The sequence below is a fragment of the Chiloscyllium punctatum genome, chromosome 11, assembly GCF_047496795.1.
Source record: "Chiloscyllium punctatum isolate Juve2018m chromosome 11, sChiPun1.3, whole genome shotgun sequence".
NCBI lineage: Eukaryota > Metazoa > Chordata > Chondrichthyes > Orectolobiformes > Hemiscylliidae > Chiloscyllium > Chiloscyllium punctatum.
Window position 1 is genome coordinate 110,235,011 of NC_092749.1, and position 18,524 is coordinate 110,253,534.

The 18,524-nt window shown below is 40.2% G+C and overlaps 1 protein-coding gene across 3 annotated transcripts in view; it reads left to right on the forward strand.

Moving 5' to 3' along the window:
• The window catches only part of macrod2 (mono-ADP ribosylhydrolase 2), a 945,224-nt gene that overhangs the window by 37,746 nt on the left and 888,954 nt on the right, over positions 1-18,524 (forward strand). For all 3 annotated transcript variants that reach the window (XM_072581522.1, XM_072581521.1, XM_072581520.1), the window contains exons 2-4: positions 2,196-2,258; positions 6,430-6,498; positions 8,037-8,147. In XM_072581522.1, the coding sequence (XP_072437623.1) occupies positions 2,196-2,258; positions 6,430-6,498; positions 8,037-8,147 (243 nt within the window). The remainder of the gene's footprint in view (positions 1-2,195; positions 2,259-6,429; positions 6,499-8,036; positions 8,148-18,524) is intronic.

Below are 18,524 nucleotides of genomic sequence, written 5' to 3' on the forward strand. Positions count from 1 at the left end.
CAATTTCTAATAGACCCCTCCAAATGTTTATTTCTCTTGGTGATATTTATTACAGCTGAATGACAAACTGTGTATTTTATGTCCTGGATTGATATCTATGAGAATACTTCAATGCATTTTTCTGCTTTTCCTACTGTGCATGATATACCAATGCTGAACATTTGGAGAGACCCTTGACTGGGTGCCAGGTTCAATTTAATTTCAGGAAAGCTAAGTCTTTGTGGATAGGTTTCTTTTTAAAGTTATTCTTCAATATTGAACATTTCTGGGTACGTTCTGTCAGTGGCCATAGGACAAAACCACCTATAGCTTACAATTAACTATTTCACCCTGTGTCTAAGGCAGTTATAGGAGATGGTTGAATTTGACGCAGTGCTGTTCTGGTTATGGAGTTTTACTTTGCAGGCAGCTGTGCTCCACGTGACCTCTTGAGTACTTAATGCTGATGCAAAGTAATGATAGCCATACCTTAGTATTGATCTCGGCACCAGAGTTGCTGATGGCAAGCACAGCCCTGTCAATCCTTACTAATTACATTTGGGGGGCTTTGCCAAGATGTGTTCCAGTCCAGACAAAGCCATATTCATGGGATTCTAACCTACACTTCACCAGTCACTGCCACCATCATGCCTGCCTTTGAAGTATCCCTCCAGCAGGTCCGACCCACCAGAGGCAGAATAAAATCAAGATGTTGCCATGGGAATCCTCATCGTTGACTTCAAACCCCATGAAATCTCAAGGCATCAGCTTTAACATGGGCAAGGAAATCTGCTGATTACCACTTACTGCCAAGCCTCCCACCCTATCAGCCAAATCAGTACATGTTGAACGCTATTTAAAAAAACACTGAAGGTGGCATACACATAGAGTACATTCCATCTGGGGGTGCTTTGATGTCATACAAGTGTGAGTAGGAGATTAAGTCCTTCGAGCCTATTTCAACATTCAGCATGGCTGATCTGTGGCCTAGCTCCCTACACCTGCCTTTAGCCCATGTCCCATAGTACTTCTGCTTCACCAAAAATGATCAATCTGTGATTCATAATTAACAACTGATCCAGCATCCACTGCCACTTTTGGAAGTAAGTTCTCACCTTTCTCACCCTTTGTGTACAAACGTGCTTTCTAATATCTCTCTAGAATGTTTGGGCCCTAATTCTCAGAATGTGCCCTCTAGTTTAGTTTTATCAACACTGCCTTTTCCTGTTAATATCTTGAAGACTTGAATCAAGTCACCCCCTTAACCTTCTAAGTTCTTTTGGTGTAGTCTAATTGGTGTAGTCTCTCCTCATAACTCAGACTGACTGATTTGGCAGCGTCTTATAAGAAGGCATTCAAAAGTCTGACGTTTCGACTCAGAAAATGTTTCTTCTGACGAGAGGAAGAAATCTATCCCGAAGGTCATAGATTTAAGACAATTTGGAAGGCAACCATTTGCAAAATGAGGAGAAAATTCAGTGTGTATGTTGTTGAATCTGGAGTGCATTACCTGAAAGGTAAGTAGAAGCAGACTCCATGGAAAGGTTCAAAAGATAATTGCACATGTTTCTTGAAGGTGACCAATTTTCTGGCATTGCCGAGCAAAAGATGGGGCATTGGACAACTCTTTCAAAGAGTTAGAATGGGCATGGTGGGTTGAATGGCCTCATTCTGCATATATAAGTCAATGTTTCATTGCTTTTAGCGTGAGGCAAGAGCCTTTAGATACTTGGGTGCTGTAACATCCAGCTCTACTTCTTAAAAGATTTTCAGTGTAGCATCTAGGTTGTTGGCAATAGCCTTCACCCTGTATGTGTTGAAACCCTTTTAATGCTAGATGCCATCTACCATTCCTTCCACAGTATTTTGAATGCTTGCTCGCCCTGAAGAAGGGCTTATGTCCGAAACGTCGATTCTCCTGCTCCTCAAATGTTGTGCTTTTCCAGTGCCATACTTTTAGATTCTTCTCTCAGCCCCAGCTCTGGTGTCAAATTAAGACTTGCAGACAGCTCTCCCAAAGTCTTGATCCTGTCTATGGTTTTGAGTTACAGTTAGCTTCTGTACTATAATGGAAGCTATGGAAATAGGAGGGGGCAGCAACTCCCCCAGGAAGATTTGCTCTTTGTATAAAATTGCTAGATTCTGGTCCTATGCTAATTTATTTGTGTGCAGATATTTAGAATGTAGAAATTACAGTTTTTATTTTTTCAATACAGATGCTTTTGATGATGGCATTGTACAGCTGAAGGATATTTCTGTATGGAGAGACGATGCAAAACGTAAGTGGTTTTTGATTTATTGCTTTTGGAATTTCCTTTTACTGGGGGCTTCAAAGTAATGAATCAATCTAGAATTGAGTCATGCATAAATATCACCTGCGTTGGAACTTTGATTATTAGTGACTTATTATATGGCAACGAAGACCTGCATTAGAGCTCTCGCTAAAAGATACATCTTCTCCTTGTTCGTCTGACTTGACCTTTGAGTGTTTGCCAGCTGACTCAACGTGATTGGACAGTAGTAAACCTGCCACCAGCACAAACGTGTCCCATTTATTGCATGCACATTGTCAACTTGGATCCAGGCCAGAGTCAGATCGGAACCAAAAATCATGCCCTTGTGGATAGAGTTTTTTTAATTTGCTTATCAACTTGTTCATTCCCAGCTCTTGTTTCAGAGATAGGGACACTACCGGTGCACCAAAAGAGCCCTCCATTACTCTGTCTTAGATATTTTCTAATCATCCAGTTCAGAGATACATACATTTGGAGCAGGTGGGACTTGAATCCAGGCTTCCTAGCATAGAGGTAAGGATGATGCCACTGCACCACAAAGCCCTTTACTGCACTATCAAATTTTTAAAAATAACTATTTTTTAATCAACCTGTCCAGAGATGTTATGACATACATCTGGAACAGATGGATCTTGAACCTGTAGCTCATGGGTAGGGACACTACCACTACACCACAGGAGCCCTTTACTATTTCATCTTACAGCACCTTCCATATTGTGCTCCCATCTATTTCCCCCTTTGGATTTATTCAGTCACTTAAATAATCAGTTAACCCCAATCACCTAATTAACTACTTGCTATCGTAACAGCAATGACCAAACATGTGTTTTTATATTCTTTTCGCATCAATTGCATTTTTTTCACAAAAGTTATCATTTATGTAATGGAATAGGTCTAAAGGACGAGGGATGCTGTCATCAAGCCCACTTAGAATCATAGAGTCATAGAGATCTACAGTATGGAAACAGACCCTTCGGTCCAACCTGTCTCTGCCGACCAGATATCCCAACCCAATCTAGTCCCACCTGCCAGTACCCGGCCTATATCCCTCCAAACCCTTCCTATTCATATACCCATCCAAATGCCTCTTAAATGTTGCAATTATACCAGCCTTTGTTGTGTAATTTCTACAAGTAGCCCTAAAACAAACCGCTTTAAACACACTTGGATTACTGTCTGCAGTTTTGGTCTCCTTGCTTGCAGTAGAGAGGCTACAGAGGAGGTTCACTAGGTTGATTCTGGAGTTGAGGGGGTTGGCTGAGGAGAGGTTGAGTAGACTGGGATTATGTTCATTGGAATTTAGAAGAATGAGGGGCTTCTTACAGAAACCTATAAAATTATGCAGGGAATAGGTAAGATAGAAGTAGAGAGATTGTTTCCACTGGCGGGTGAAACCAGGGCACCAGGGCATAGCCTCAAAATTAGGGAGATCAGATTTAGGACTGAATTGAGAAGGAACTTGAAAAGTAACTAAACATAAGCTGTCCAATCGGTCCACAGAACTGACATCTTTCATCTCCGGGACCATCATTCTCTGCACTCAAAACTTTCTAAAGTGTGGAGCCCTGAATAAGACATAATACCAGAGGCAGAAATGATCTTTTACCAGAAGGTTCATTATAATTTTGTTTTTGTTCAGTTGTTCGGTTTATTGGATGTGGGAGAGTGAAGGTGGAGGGATGATTTGATGGCAATATTTAAAATCATCACTGGACAGTGTATATGAGTGAGATGTCAGCTGTTGACTTGATGCAAGTTAATATCATTCATTTTGGGGTTTAGGTTTTGAACTAGTGGGAAATGGGTTTTGGTGTGCATATTTATGAAGAAGGTTAATAATTGCCAGTATTTCTGGAGCCATGATTTTAAACCATTTTGCATCAATGACTAATGCCTCCTAAAGAGATAATACAAATTTGTTTGTATTGTGAGAATTTTAGGACTGGAGAGATCAAACATGGAACAGCATCCAATTGCTTTTGGTATGGAAGAATCAAGAATGAAATTTCATAGAATCCCTTTGGGGGGGCGTAATAAGGCCATTCAGCCCATTGCTGACTGTCTGAACACAGACCCACCCCTCTACACTATCCCTGTAACCTTGTGTTTTCCCATAGCCAATCCACCTAACCTGCATATCTCTGGACTCTGGAAGGAAACTGGAGTAAAACCACACAGACAATTTACAAACTCCACACACAGCCACCCAAGTCTAGAATCAAACCTGGGTCCCTGGCACTGTGAAGCAGCAGTGCTAACCACTCAGTCACTGTGCCACCCTAAATTTTGCTCAGGAAAATTGTTAAACTTCTTCTCGTCTGCACACACCAAAACCCACTTGGCACTAGTTCAAAACCCAACCCCCAAAATAAATGGTGTTAGTTTGCTCAGGAAAATTGCATTGATTGAAAACCTTTCAGTTCACTTAGCAGAAATCATGGCTTGGGTCAAATGGAAGAATATTTTTTAGTTGGACAAAAGAGCTCAATCAGAACAGTTTTAAAAGAAAAGGTTACCTTAGTGTAAGGGTTTTGTCTCGAAAATTCCAGACCAGAAGCATGTCGTTCAAATCTTGAATGGGTTATTTGAAGCTAAGAAAGTTTAAACTCAATTGTGTGAATATTCAAGGAGAAGGCAAATAAGCTTTTAAGATTGGGAATTCAAATAAACAGTTGGATTAAATCAGTGGATATGATAGAAAAAGGGACTCTGTCTGCTATTTGAATGCTGTGAAGAGATTGTGTTGGAATAAGTGGGATTTCCTTTCCTGTGTGCTTTGAAATCTTATTTGTATTTGCAGAGACATCCTATTTTGCTCAAAAAGCACAAAGTCAATCCATGTGTTATTTTATAAATTGCTACTTTGGAAATAGAACTAGTCTGACTCAAGATTGGAATACATGCAGACTCTAACCTCACACCTTTAATGCATTGTCTGAGCTGAGATCTCAATTTTTCTTTATAAAACCTTAAATTATCTCGGGAATTGACTTGAAAAAAGCTCTGGGATTTACATATTAATGTAACCTGCAACCCATTCTAAAAGATGAAAGACTTAACAGCAATCTAGGTTTGTTCAATATATCATTTCAGTTGTGTGACACTATGATCTTTTACTATAAATTATGTGTCCTATGATCCTGCCCCACTAGCTACCTGATGAAGGAGCAGTGTTCCGAAAGCTTGTATTTCCAAATAAACCTGTTGGACTATAACCTGGTGTTGTGCGATTTTTAACTTAAACTGTAATAGTTCTATGACTGTAAATCCCATTTAGGCAGGCAGATTTTGTCTGGTATTCTCTCACTACATATAAAAATCTGTTACTATACACATATGAGAGATCTAACACTCCCAGGTAATATCAGATTTGGAAGTGGTGTAGTTCATCAAAATGGCAATTTTGTCTGTAGCTCCATCACGTTTATAAGCAAATTCTTTGCTTCACATGAAAACTTTGAGTCTATTGCAGAGAGTGGCATAGTAGTTGTCACTGGACTAGCAACCCAGCGACCCAGGTTAATGCTGTGGGAAGATGGGTTCAATTCTCACCATTAGTGGAATTGGAAGTTAGTCTTGGTCATAGATCTAGTAAAAACTCATCTGAGACACTCAATTTGAGGGTAATTGGGGATAGACGTCAAATACGGGCCTTACAATGATGCTCACTTACCGTGAAACATTTTTTAAAAATGTAGATATTTAAACAAACATTTCACTGCAAGGTTCTGGTAAAATTTTAATGCAATCTATTGACATTTTCCCTACGTTTTATCATTCTCACATTGACTACAGTACAATGTACAGATTTCATTTCAGCCATTGAAATTATTTTGTACATTTTATCCTGCTATCTGGAAAAAAAAGAGTATAAACTGTACAGAATAAAAACCAAAAGAACTGTGGATGTGCAAATCAGAAATAAAAACAGAAGTTGTTGGGAAAGCTCAACAGGTGTGGCAGCATCTGTGAAGAAAAATCTTCCTCAGGAAGAATCACTGGACCTGAAACGTTAACTGTGATTTCTCTTCACAGATGCCAGACCTGTTGAGCCTTTCCAGCAACCTCTGTTATTATATATAAACTGTAAAGAGTTGTGGTATTTTATTATTTATTTGCAATTTTCTCATTTTCTTTCACAATTCTTTCATGACAGAGATATACCTGAAAGAAAAACTGGAGGATAAAGACCAGGATGAATATCCTCCAATGAAAGAAAAAACAGGTAAACTCAAGATTGAGGGCCTAGTTGCTGTTCACTGAGTGGACATTACAAGGTGGCTGGTGTGTGGCTTTGATGAGTCATAACCTATCATGTCTTACAAATGTATATTTTTTATTAAGACTTCTTGTGACTTTGAGTGGCAGTTTCATTTAATTTGCATTGTTCAAATGGTGTATAACAAAAGGTCTGAATGTTAGCTAACTGCTCGAAACAGGGAGGTACGCTTTTATGAGAAATAAAGCATCTACGTATCTTTTCAGGTGAACAGGATAGAAATATGTTGATCACAAACCAAGTGATTAACCTTTCTTACCCCTCTCTCTGAGACCTTGCCCGATTCTGTAGCTGAGAGTGTGGTAATTTCAAAGTTTTTCCCCAGTCATTCTTGATTAGTCCAAACTTTGTTTGTAGATAACAGAGAAATTTAAAAGTTGTCGTAGTCCCAGAGGACCATTGGGCTGCTCTCTCTTTAGAAACAGCTGACTGATGGTGTGGGTCACCACGTCTCAGGACGAACTTAAGTAGACGGGTAACCTCAGCTGGTGTGGGAATCGAACCCACACAGTTGATGCCACTTTGCATTGTAAAGCAGCCTTACAGCTCACTAAACTAATCGATCCCTACAATATACAATTATTCCTGTATCCTCAACATTGAATGTATGGTGCAAGTGAATGTCTTACCCACTATTGCATAAAATTTACACTGTACAAGTAGGCCATTCAGCCCCACCTTTCCATGCTGCTCTGTATGCTCCATTTACTGGAGCACTTACCACTCCATCCATTCCCTGAGTGAAAAGGTTTTTCCTGAATTCTGTTTTGGATTAATAGTGACTAAACATCAACTCCCTCCACCGTTGATGCTTAGTAGTAGTAGTGTATACTATCTACAAGATGCACTGCAGAAATTCACTAAAGATCCTCAGACAACACATTCCAAATCCACAACCACTTTTATCTAGATGGACGAGGATAACAGTTACATGGCGACAGCACCACCTTCAAATTCTTCTCCAAGTCACTCACCATTCTGACTTGGAAATATATCACTGTTCCCTCATTGTCGCTGGGTCAAAACCCTAGAATTCCGTCCCTAAGGACATTGTGGTTCAACCCACAGCAGGTGGACTGCAGCGATTCAAGAAGGCAGTTCATCCCCACCTTCTCAAGGGGCAACTAGGGACAGGAGGTAAATGCTGGCCCAGCCAGTGACACCCATGTCCCAGAAGTGAATATTTAAAAAAAAGCTCTCATGATATCTATTTCCATTCTCACTTGTGAGTTGAGCATTTGTCATGCCCCAACAAATTCTTAGATATTTCTACCAGAGCATCCCTCAGCCATCTTTTTCCAGAAAAACAAATGAATAAGAAGTTGCAATTCAACTCCAAGTAGCTCATCTCGTTTTTTTTTTATTGAGTCTGAATTATTTACTTCAACCTTGCTATGACAGTGAGTGCACATTCTAAACATTGAAGCGTTGGTTGTCTTGAAGGCAGGACAGTTGCTGACATGTTCCTTGATTCCATGTTGCAGTTGAAGAAGGTGAAGAAGTGCCGGCTCCAAAAACCCACAAGCTGAGTGAAAATGTTTCACTGTACCGAGGTGACATAACGAAGCTTAAAATTGACGCAATTGTGAATGCAGGTTGGTACTTGAATTCAAATCTAATGAGAGAGGGCGATTGTGAGAAAAGAAAGATTTTTGGGCATTAGCTTAGACTGTAATTCTGTTGCAACTGAGAGGGATTTATATTCTGTGATAAGTTCCAGGACCTTTTACCCTGGTGTCTGTGTTTTGTCAAATGGTTTCTGTGTTTCGTTCAAAAGTGACATACCAGTGCTAAACTATAGTTTTAAAATTTCTTATTCAACTGTCCAATGGATTTATACCAAATATATTTGTGTTGCAGGATCCTGAGTAAGATAAGAAAGTGAAAGTTTGTATGCAATGTGTTCTGACTGTGTTGTTGCAAAATTGTGGATATCAAGCAGTTGCATCAATATACTCTCGTGTACTTTTGTTCATTTTTTTTAGTGAGGTATCTCAATACAGGAGTGAGGATTGAGTAAAATTGGCTGTGGTAATGTCAGTCCTTGTTGTCTAATAATGAGACGAATGTCAATTTGATGCAAGTTGCTTATTCAACATAAGAAAGTACATCATACATTGTTGCAATCCACTTAAATCATCAGCGGCTGTGACAATGTAATTTAAAATTTTTTATTACGTTTAGACTGGCTGTCTTTTCTTAGTTATGCTGGGCGATAATTTAACAGGTATTCTTTAATTGATATAGTCCTCACTGACCTGGTTTTGACTTTAGTGCCCATCATTCAAATAACACACATCTGATAACACAGTTCTGACCTGACTCCCAATAACACAGAGGAATAAATGTTCGCCACATGCAACAACATACCTGGGCAGTTTCCTGTTTCATAGAATCATGGCTCATCTTGTTTTGGCCACTGACTGTTTGAATGATAACTCCATCTATAGTGGCTCTTGAAGCACTCCATAACTTTCAAAGCAAAGAAATTATGGCTAAGAAGAATCTGGAAGACGATGAATCTGACATCCTTGCTCCTCCAAAGATTCTAACCACCAAGGTGCAAGCAAAATCTTTCTAGTTGTTGAATCAGTATTGCTTAAAATGGTGTAGCATATCAAGAATGGAACTGCATGTAAACAGATGAACAAGGAACAAGAATAGGTCACTTGGCCCTTTGAGCTTGCTCTGTCATTTAAAAGGATTATAGCTGATCTTACTTTCACCTCAGTCTAACTTCCTGCATTCCCGATAATGTTTCAACCCCTTGGTCATCAAGAATATCTGCCTTAGGTATTTTCAAAGATACTGAATCCATTGCCTATGGAGAGAGGGAATTCCAAAGACTCAACCCTCTGAGACAGAAAATGTTTCCACAATTCTGTTTTAAATGGGCATCTCCTTATTTTAAACTATGACCCTCAAGTTCTATATTTTCCCACAAGGGGCAAAATGCTTTCAACATCCATCAGTCAAGTCCCCTTAGGATCCTCTATGTTTCAGTTGAGACTTCTGATTCTTCAAAACTCCAGAGAATATAAACATAGGACAGTCTAGAACCAACAGGCATCGTCTGAGGATATGGAGTAAGCCATTTAGAACTGAGATAAGGAAACATTTCTTCACTTGGAGGCTAGTGAACTTGTGGAACTCTCCAACACAGAAGGGTGTGTGGGGGGAGCGAATCATTGAATGTATTCAAGAAATATTTTTTTTAGATCTTACAGGTGTCAAGGGGTATGGGGCGAAAGCAGGAATATCATGTTGAAATGAAGGATAAGCCATAACTGCATTGAATGGCAGAGCAGATTTGAAGGGCCGAAAGGCCTACTCCTGCTTCTAATTTCTACGTCTGAGTATGAACTGTCATTCAAGAAGGCAGTATTATCACTTACTTGATAATAGTTGGGGATGCAGAATAAATGTTGACCTAGTGAGTGGCTAAAACATTCCAGAAATGAATAACTTTGAAAAATAAATACTTCCTCTGACTCCTGCATATTAGATTATTCATGTCCTTATCCCACAGCTGTCTGGAAGTCAAAGTCCCTCTTGCCAGGCATCAGTGGCTGTTTTGAAAGGGAAACCACAAGCACAGTTTTCTCTTGCTGGGCTGGAAGATCTCAATGAGACCCATGCTCCCATCTCTGAAAGACTGTGCCTGAAACTAATCAGCCTCACTTCTACCCACCGCTGCTAAGTGAACTCATAAGGCAGACCACATTTTAAAAAAACACTTCCTGCTCCCTGCCACATGGGATCAAATCCAGAGTTGGAACTAGAGCCGTTCACTGTGAACAGATTTCAATTTGTACCACAAAACCCACGTTTCATTTCCCCCAAAGTGTAGAGACTTCGAAGAGCAGGAAATGTAGAATGAAAGCCCATTTGTAATCCCAGCCCAAAACCCCAACAAACAGAATCCTGAGAAACCACAGCCACCATCCTCCCACTGAGCAGAAAATTGCCAGTCCAGGGGAGAAAGGCTAATCCTTAGTCTGAACCACAACGATTGGAATTTCTTGCAATGAATCAGAACTCTTTCTTTTGCCTGCAGTTGCACTTGAATGCAAACCATTCCCCAAATAGTTCTATTCCCCTCATGTAAATTCAGAGCAAATGAACCCCACCTTCCTCATTGACAAAGTAGAGATTTTATTGCGATCCTTTCCCAAACTCCATACTTGACTTCTTTCCTTTGCATTGAGTGCAAACAGCCACCGCTTCACTCACGAAGCTGCTTGGGACTTGTCCCTCACTCCAATTCCCATGATGATCAACTGTTCAGAGCTTGAAACCCAGAAATGTGTATATCTCTTCTTATTCCAGTTGTTCTCTAAAGTAAGTTAATCTCCCTTTACCCTTTCTCCTCTCCTCCTCTCCTCCTCCTCCTGTCTTCATCTATCTTTTTTTCTGCCTCTTCCATGCTCTTGTCCTATTCTATCCATGGCCCCCATGAACTCTTGACTGCCTCCACTGTCTCTTAATTTCCTTCACTTTCTCCCTCTTTAATACTTCTATCCCTTTCTCTCCCCTCCCCTCTCTCCATCTCTCCCACCCCCCCCCCACTCACTCGCACTCTCTCTCTCTCACACACACACACTTCTGTCCCCCTTCTTCCTCTTCCCCCAACTCCTAATCCATTTCTCTTTCCCCTCCTTGATCCAATTGTATACTCCCCTCCTCCTGACTGTATTTGATCTGAAGATTTCAAACACTTCTTGACTTCTCAATTGTACTGGCACAGATATATGACAAGTGAAGTTTCTTTGTTAGAACATTTAAAAGATGTTGTATTTCAATATACATTAATATTCTTACTGTTGGCAATCAACCAATATTTTGTGAAAAAAAATCAAATGCTTCAAGTATTCTTTTGAATTTTCCATTTTCAATGTTTCTCAACCTTCAGTAGATAAAGAGTGCACAAACTGTTTTGAAATGCTTGTAACTGCACATTGCTGAGGTTTTCGGTTTGGTGTGAAGCATAAAATTGTTAGGTTTAACAGTGCACTTAATGAGGTGTTGAAGTTCAACCTTTTGACTTCAGACTTAATCTGAAATGATAAATGCATCTTGTACCATTGGCATTTGCAAACTCCTTCTCATTGAAGGTGAGTATACCTGTAAATTCAATTAAAACTCCATCTCTCCTCATCTTTCACTTCAAGTGCTGTAAGGCCTAGGCTGATCTCCTTTGTATTTTTTTGAAGCCTTGCTTTAAATTGCCTTCCAAGAATTGCACAAAAGTTGTAGAGCACGGGCTATTAGGCTACCTTTAGTCCAAACTGTTCTGATTTTTGATTTTGATTTTATTATTGTCACGTGTACTGAGATACAGTGAATAGTACTGTTTTGTGTGCTGTCCAGGCAAATCATACCTTGCATACGTACATCCAGGTAATAGAACAGAAAGCAGGATATAGTGGTACAGCTACCAGAGAAGGTGCAGAGAAAGATCAACTCTAATACATGAGAGGTCTGTTCGAAGTCTGATAACAACGGGGAAGAAGCTGTTCTTGAATCTATTAGTACATGTTTTCAAACTTTTGTGTCTTCTGCCCAAGGGAAGAGGGTGAAAGAGAGTTTTTCTTGGGTGGCAGTGCTTTTTGATTATGGTGGCTGTTTTCCTGAAGAAGTGGGAAGTGTAGACTGAGTCAGTGGATGGAAGGGTGGTTTGCATAATGGACGAAGCTGCATTCACAATTCTCTGTAATTTCTTGCAGTCTTGGGTATCACTCTACAGTGTATCTGGAAAGAATGCTTTCCATGGTGCATCTGTAAAAATTGGCAAGAGTCATTGTGGACATGCCTTAGCCTTCTGAGGAAGTAGAGGCATTGGTGTACTTTCCTGATGTGGCATCAATGTGGATGGATCAGGATATATTTACTCCTAGGAATTTGAAGTCCTTGACTGTCTCCACCTTAGTACCATCAATATAGACAGGGACATGACCTCTATTCCACTTCTTGAGGTCGATGACCAGTTCCTTTGTTTTGTTGACATTGAGGGAGAGATTGCTGACTTTACACCATGCCACTAAGCATTTTATGATTCAAGTTTAACGGTTAAGTACTAGCAATTAATATTGATAGTCTTGATAATGGTCAATAGCCGTCATAGAAGTCTTACTGTTGTGGATTTGTTAGAAGTAGCTGCTAATTTCTCCTTTACTGACAGAGTCTTGATCAAAAGCAATATTGCATGTTTGACATTTATCATACTTCAATAAAAAAAACTGAAGTCGCTTAACCTGATTTATATATAAAAAATAAAAGCAGGAACTCCATTATGCTAACTATAATGACTTCTTTTTGATGTATGTGTTACTGCGGTATGTCACAAGTGAGTGTTGATGACCAGGTTATTTGTCATTTTCAAAGGTAAATGTTTGGACCAAGTTTCTCTGCGCTTTTACTTCGGTGAGGGAGTTATTAGCTCATCTCATGTCATAGTGTGTAAAACTTTGCCTTTGTGACCTAAATGTAAAAGATCAAGGTAGGAATCTTCTGTGTATATTGGATTGCTAAGGCCGGGTGGTGGCTCAGTGGTTAGCACTGCTGCCTCACAGCATCGGGGACCTGGGTTCAATTCCACCCTCAGGCAGTTGTCTGTGTGGAGTTTACACATTCTCCCTGTGTCTGCATGGGTTTCCTCTGGGTGCTCCCACATCCTCTTACTGTCACAAAGATGTGCAGGTCCAGTGGATTGGCCATGGGAAAAGTAGGGGGTTGGGTCTGGGTGGGATGCTCTTTGGTGGGTTGGTATAGATTCGATGAGCCAAATGGCCTGCTTCCACACTGTAGTGATTCTATCATTAGGTGTTATTTTTCCTCTCGGTTACCATTCACAAACTCAATGTAACAAGGTCCACTTATAGAGGTGTGAATACGTCACTGCAGTGTAGTCTTGCAATCAATTTGTGAACTTGAGATGAATGTTGCTTTTAATGAACAGGTGCAGAAAGGATGACTTCTTGTGCGATGCAGCTCTGACAGTTATCGAGTGACTCCACATCCATTTCTTTTGGCAGCTCAATTCATCACCGAGTTAAGAATCTGCGTCTTTGAAAGTAAAACCTGAAGATGAATTCAGGAATAAGACCGATTAAGCCAAAGTTGAGCAAATCAGTCTTAGTATGAGCGAATCCTTCAACAGGGAGTGAATTTGTTCAGGAGTACTGTGTAAATCTTACGTCCCAGCAGCATCTAATTTTCCTTGCCCTACATTTGAAGATGTTTTGTGTCACATGGGATGGAGGGTCAACAGTACAGGATAAAACAATGAAGTGCTAAACTAAGATAAAATAAATAAGGTAAAACAATAAGTGTTGATCAGTACAATAAATATATAAAACAATGAAGTGAACACAACTAATTGTCTTTTTTAAAAAACATAATGTTTATGATGTTAAGTATCTGTGTAGTTGCATCTCAATAAAAAATGCACAGCTGCTACTGTATATTAGTGGTGAAGGAATTGAATGTTGAAGGTGGTTGATGGGGTGCCAATCAAGCGGGCTGCAATTCTTGGATGATATCGAGCTTTTTGAGTGTTGCTGGAGCTGTGCTCATCTAGACAAGTGGAGAGTATTTCATCCCAGCCCTGACATCCTTTGGTATAGACTCTGATATTTACCTAAATGACAGATGTTAAGCTAACTGGCCTTCTAAGTTGCGCATTGATTGCCTTCTCTTTTTGAATAAGAGTATTACTTGTAAGTTTTCGAATCAACTAGGTCTTTTCTAGAATCTGTGAAGATTATTACCAGTGCATTCACTATCTCTGCAGCTGTTTCGTTTAATATTCGAGGATGAAATCCATCAAGTCCAGGGGATGTATCAGCCTTTAGCCCCATTAGTTTCCCTAGTACTTTTTCTCAAGTGATTGTGCATTTTTTCCTCATCCCCTTTGTCCCTTGATTATTTAATCATTTTAGTTAGATTAATTTCCCTACAATGTGGAAACAGGCCCTTCGGCCCAACAAGTCCACACCAACCCTCCGAAGAGTAACCCACCCAGACCCATTTCGCTCTGACTAATGCACCTAACACTATAGGCAATTTAGTCTGGCCAATTCACCTCACCCGCACATCTTTGGACTGTGGGAGGAAACCCACGCAGACAAGGGGAGAATGTACAAACTCCACACAAGACAGTTGCCCGAGGCTGGAATCGAACCTGGGTCCCTGGTGCGGTGAGGCGACAGTGTTAACCACCATTTTGGAATGCTGTTAGTGTATTTTACAGTGAAGACTGTTGCAAAGTATTTAATCAACCCTTCTTCCATTTCCCAGGTCCCCACCGTTATTACCCTAAACTCATTCTCAAAGTTTACTGTGTTTTCCTCTTTATATATTTAAAGAAGCTCTTGCTGGATACTTTAATATTACTTCCTAGTTTACTCTAAAGTTTATTGTCTCCCTCATTATCATTTTTCTGGTCATCATTTAATGGTTTTTGAAACTTTCACAATCTTTTGGCTTCACACTAATCTTTGCATAATGCTCATTTTTTTTCTTTTGATTTGATACTAAAGTGTTTGGATTTTAAAAAAAATTAATATTTAGAGTTCACTATATATTGCGCACCTTCCATAGTTATTAGGAGTTCAGAACTCTTGCTTGGACCATGAAGTAAATTTAATGTCTTTTTCAGGAACCATTTCAGCAATTTCTTAAGCTTATTAAGAGTCTGGGGTATAATTTCAGATTAGCAGTTCTTAAAGGTTTTCACGTGTGGACCATTTGGGTGAAGAATGATGTCCTAAGGACCACCCACTGTCCTATTGCACAGGCTATTGTTGGAGCCCCTGAGAAAACACATTGAAATGATTGGAAAGCTAAAGAAACTGGAAAGATTTTTTTAGATTAGATTCCTTACAGTGCGGAAACATGCCCTTTGGCCCAACAAGTCCACACCGACCCTTCGAAGAGTAACCCAAACAAACCCATTTCCCTCTAACAAATGCACCTAACACTGTGGGCAATTTATCATGGCCAATTCACCTGACCTGCACATCTTTGGACTGTGGGAGGAAACTGGAGCACCCGGAGGAAACCTGGAGGGGGAATGTGTAAACAAGATTTTTACTTGCATCGATGATGAATTGAACCTTTTATATTGGAGTTATGCCACTGAAATGGTGAACACAGAAAATAGGGGCAGGGGAAAGCCATTCAGCCTCAATAGCTTGCTGTGCCATTTAGGTAGATAATGTCTGATCTCCCATTTTGCCATATTATCCCATTATCCCTTGGTTTCTTTCATATCTGGAAACCTAACAACCCATGATCTGAATATACTCAATGATGGAACCTCCACGCAGCCCTCTGGGCTGGAGACTTAAAAAAAACAGTCAGCACCCTCTGGGTGAAACGTTTCCTCCTTGTCTCAATCCTAAATAGCCTATCCCTTCTGCCGAGGCTATGGCTCTGGTTCCAGACCCTCTCATTGACCATCCTTCCTGTATCTATCCTGCCCTGCTCTGTAAGAATATTGCATGCTTCAGTGAGATCCCATCTCATTCTCAACTCCAGTCATCTTCTAGGAGCAGCCTACTATCCCTGGGTTTCTTGGTGAATCTTTGAACACATTCCATGACATGTCTTTCCTTCCTGTGCAAAACAGTCCCCAATACTTCAGGTATGATGTCTTTGAGATTCTACACATTTGCAGCAAGATATCTTTATTCCTGCTCTCAATTCATCTAGCAGTAAATTTCAAGGTTCCCAGCTGTTCTCTTCGATGGGATTTTGTCTGTCAGGGTGCTGCAATATATTTTTGTGAAGACCTATTTGACATGAAGTAAGTCCCTAATCAGCTTTAGATACCAACTGTTGATTGGTATTGGTTTATTTATTGCAAAAAAATAAGTGATTTATGATTTCCAAATCAGGATTGTTTTTGATGCTGAGGAGTCTGATGTTTGTTTTTATGGAACTGTGGCAGTATTGACGTTTGCTGACCTCCAGGTGGCAATGTGTTGCCTTTTTCACACAAGTTAATGAATGCTTTTCTGAAGATGTAGCAGCGAGGTTGAAAGCTTGTGGAGACCTGAGGATTTGCAGATCAATTTTGTCAACCTCTTTCCAGACAATGGGCCCTCATTAACCACAATTTCTATAGTCTTTTTGTTCTGAACAATTAGCATTCTCTTGTGGAAACATAGGCTGATAGCCTTGAGAATGCATGAGACATGAATTGCTTCTTTCTCCACAGATACTACCAGCAGGGTAGATTTTGGCAGAGTGATACTGGGATTGAATTAACAATCCAGAAACCCAGGCTAATGCCCATAGAAGAGTCTAATCAAACCCCACCATGGCAGTTGTGGGATTTAAACTAAAAGTATAATCAATAAATTATTTTGAATCTAATTAATACAATCAGCAATTAAAAGCTCCTGATGAAGGGCTTTTGCCCGAAACGTTGATTTCGCTGCTCCTTGGATGTTGCCTGAACTGCTGTGCTCTTCCAGCACCACTAATCCAACCATGAAAATATTGTCTGTCTTAAAAATCTATCAGGTTACTAATGTCCTTTAGGAAAGGAGATCTGCTGTTCCTACCTTATCTGGCCTAGATGTGACTCCAGACCCCCCAGCAATGGGGTCTGAAATATCACAGCAGCATTCTGTTCAAGGCTATTTAGAGATGGACAACAAATTGCTGAGTCTAAATCCTGGAATTTCCTCCTTAAGGGCATTATGGGTCTACCCACAGCACATGGACTGCAGTGGTTCAAGAAGCCAGCTCATCACCACTTTCTCAAGGGCAACTAGAGATGGACAATTAGACCATAAGACCATAAGACATAGGAGTGGAAGTAAGGCCATTCGGCCCATCGAGTCCACTCCGCCATTTGATCATGGCTGCTGGGCACTTCAACTCCACTTACCCGCATTCTCCCCGTAGCCCTTAATTCCCCGAGACAACAAGAATCTATCAATCTCTAACAATTAATCTATCAATTAATGCTGACCCAGCAGCAACACCCATGTCTCACAGAGAATGAAAAAAAATGCTGGCCTTGTCAGGAATGTTCACATTTTGTGAAAAAGAACATACTGGCTAAGCATTACCAGAACTTTCTAGTGTCTTTGATTTCCAGCATTCGTATTGTTTTGCTTTCGTATTTATATCATTAAATTTTTCCTTGTTGGTTTACGAGGCACTCTGTGAAATGTTCCAGTCTCTGCAGCAATCTTCCTGCACAGTTTCTTTACTTGAAATCTCTGTTCTCCACCGTAATAATTCTTAGTCGAGTAATGGACTTGTTGCCACATAGTGCCCTTCTGCAGATTGGCTGCTTTCAGTCTCCTGTCCGGCTGCAGCTCACCCCCCTCACCCCTTACACTTCTCAGAAGCAGTCAGTAGGGAGAGAATGGAACAGAATTTGCCATGAAAAGAACAGCAGAACGGCACTCACCGATATTCACGAATGAAAGGTACAGCAGCTTCAGGTGATGCTCAGTTAAATGTGCAATATCCGAACGTTTTGGTCTGAATCACACCACTGCACTGTATACTACTCATAATTCAGCATCTCATCCTGAATGTCCACTTGATTGACAGGGACGGACTGCCCTTCTGTCTGTCTTATAGCTACTCCCAGTAGGGGATCTGCTGTGACAGTATGTCACACTTGTCTCCTCTTCCACCATCAATCTGCAGCTCCTCTGTAGCTGCGCAGTGACATCTGTCTTCCAACTACACTTAGGTCAACTCCTTTTTCAAGTGCCCTCCACTTTGGTTTCGAAGAGAGTTCTGTGGTTTTCTACTCTGATTTGATAAATGGGGGAAATGCAGGCATTTTTTTTCCTTAGAATTGCCTTTTTTTAAGAGTTCCTCTTGCTCTTGAAATTTTGAACAGCTATTTATTTGTCTTATGGTTTCTATATGGAAATTTTAGTATACCTCTTTAATATTTCAAAGGTCCCCTATTTTCTTCTTCAGAACTTCATTTATTG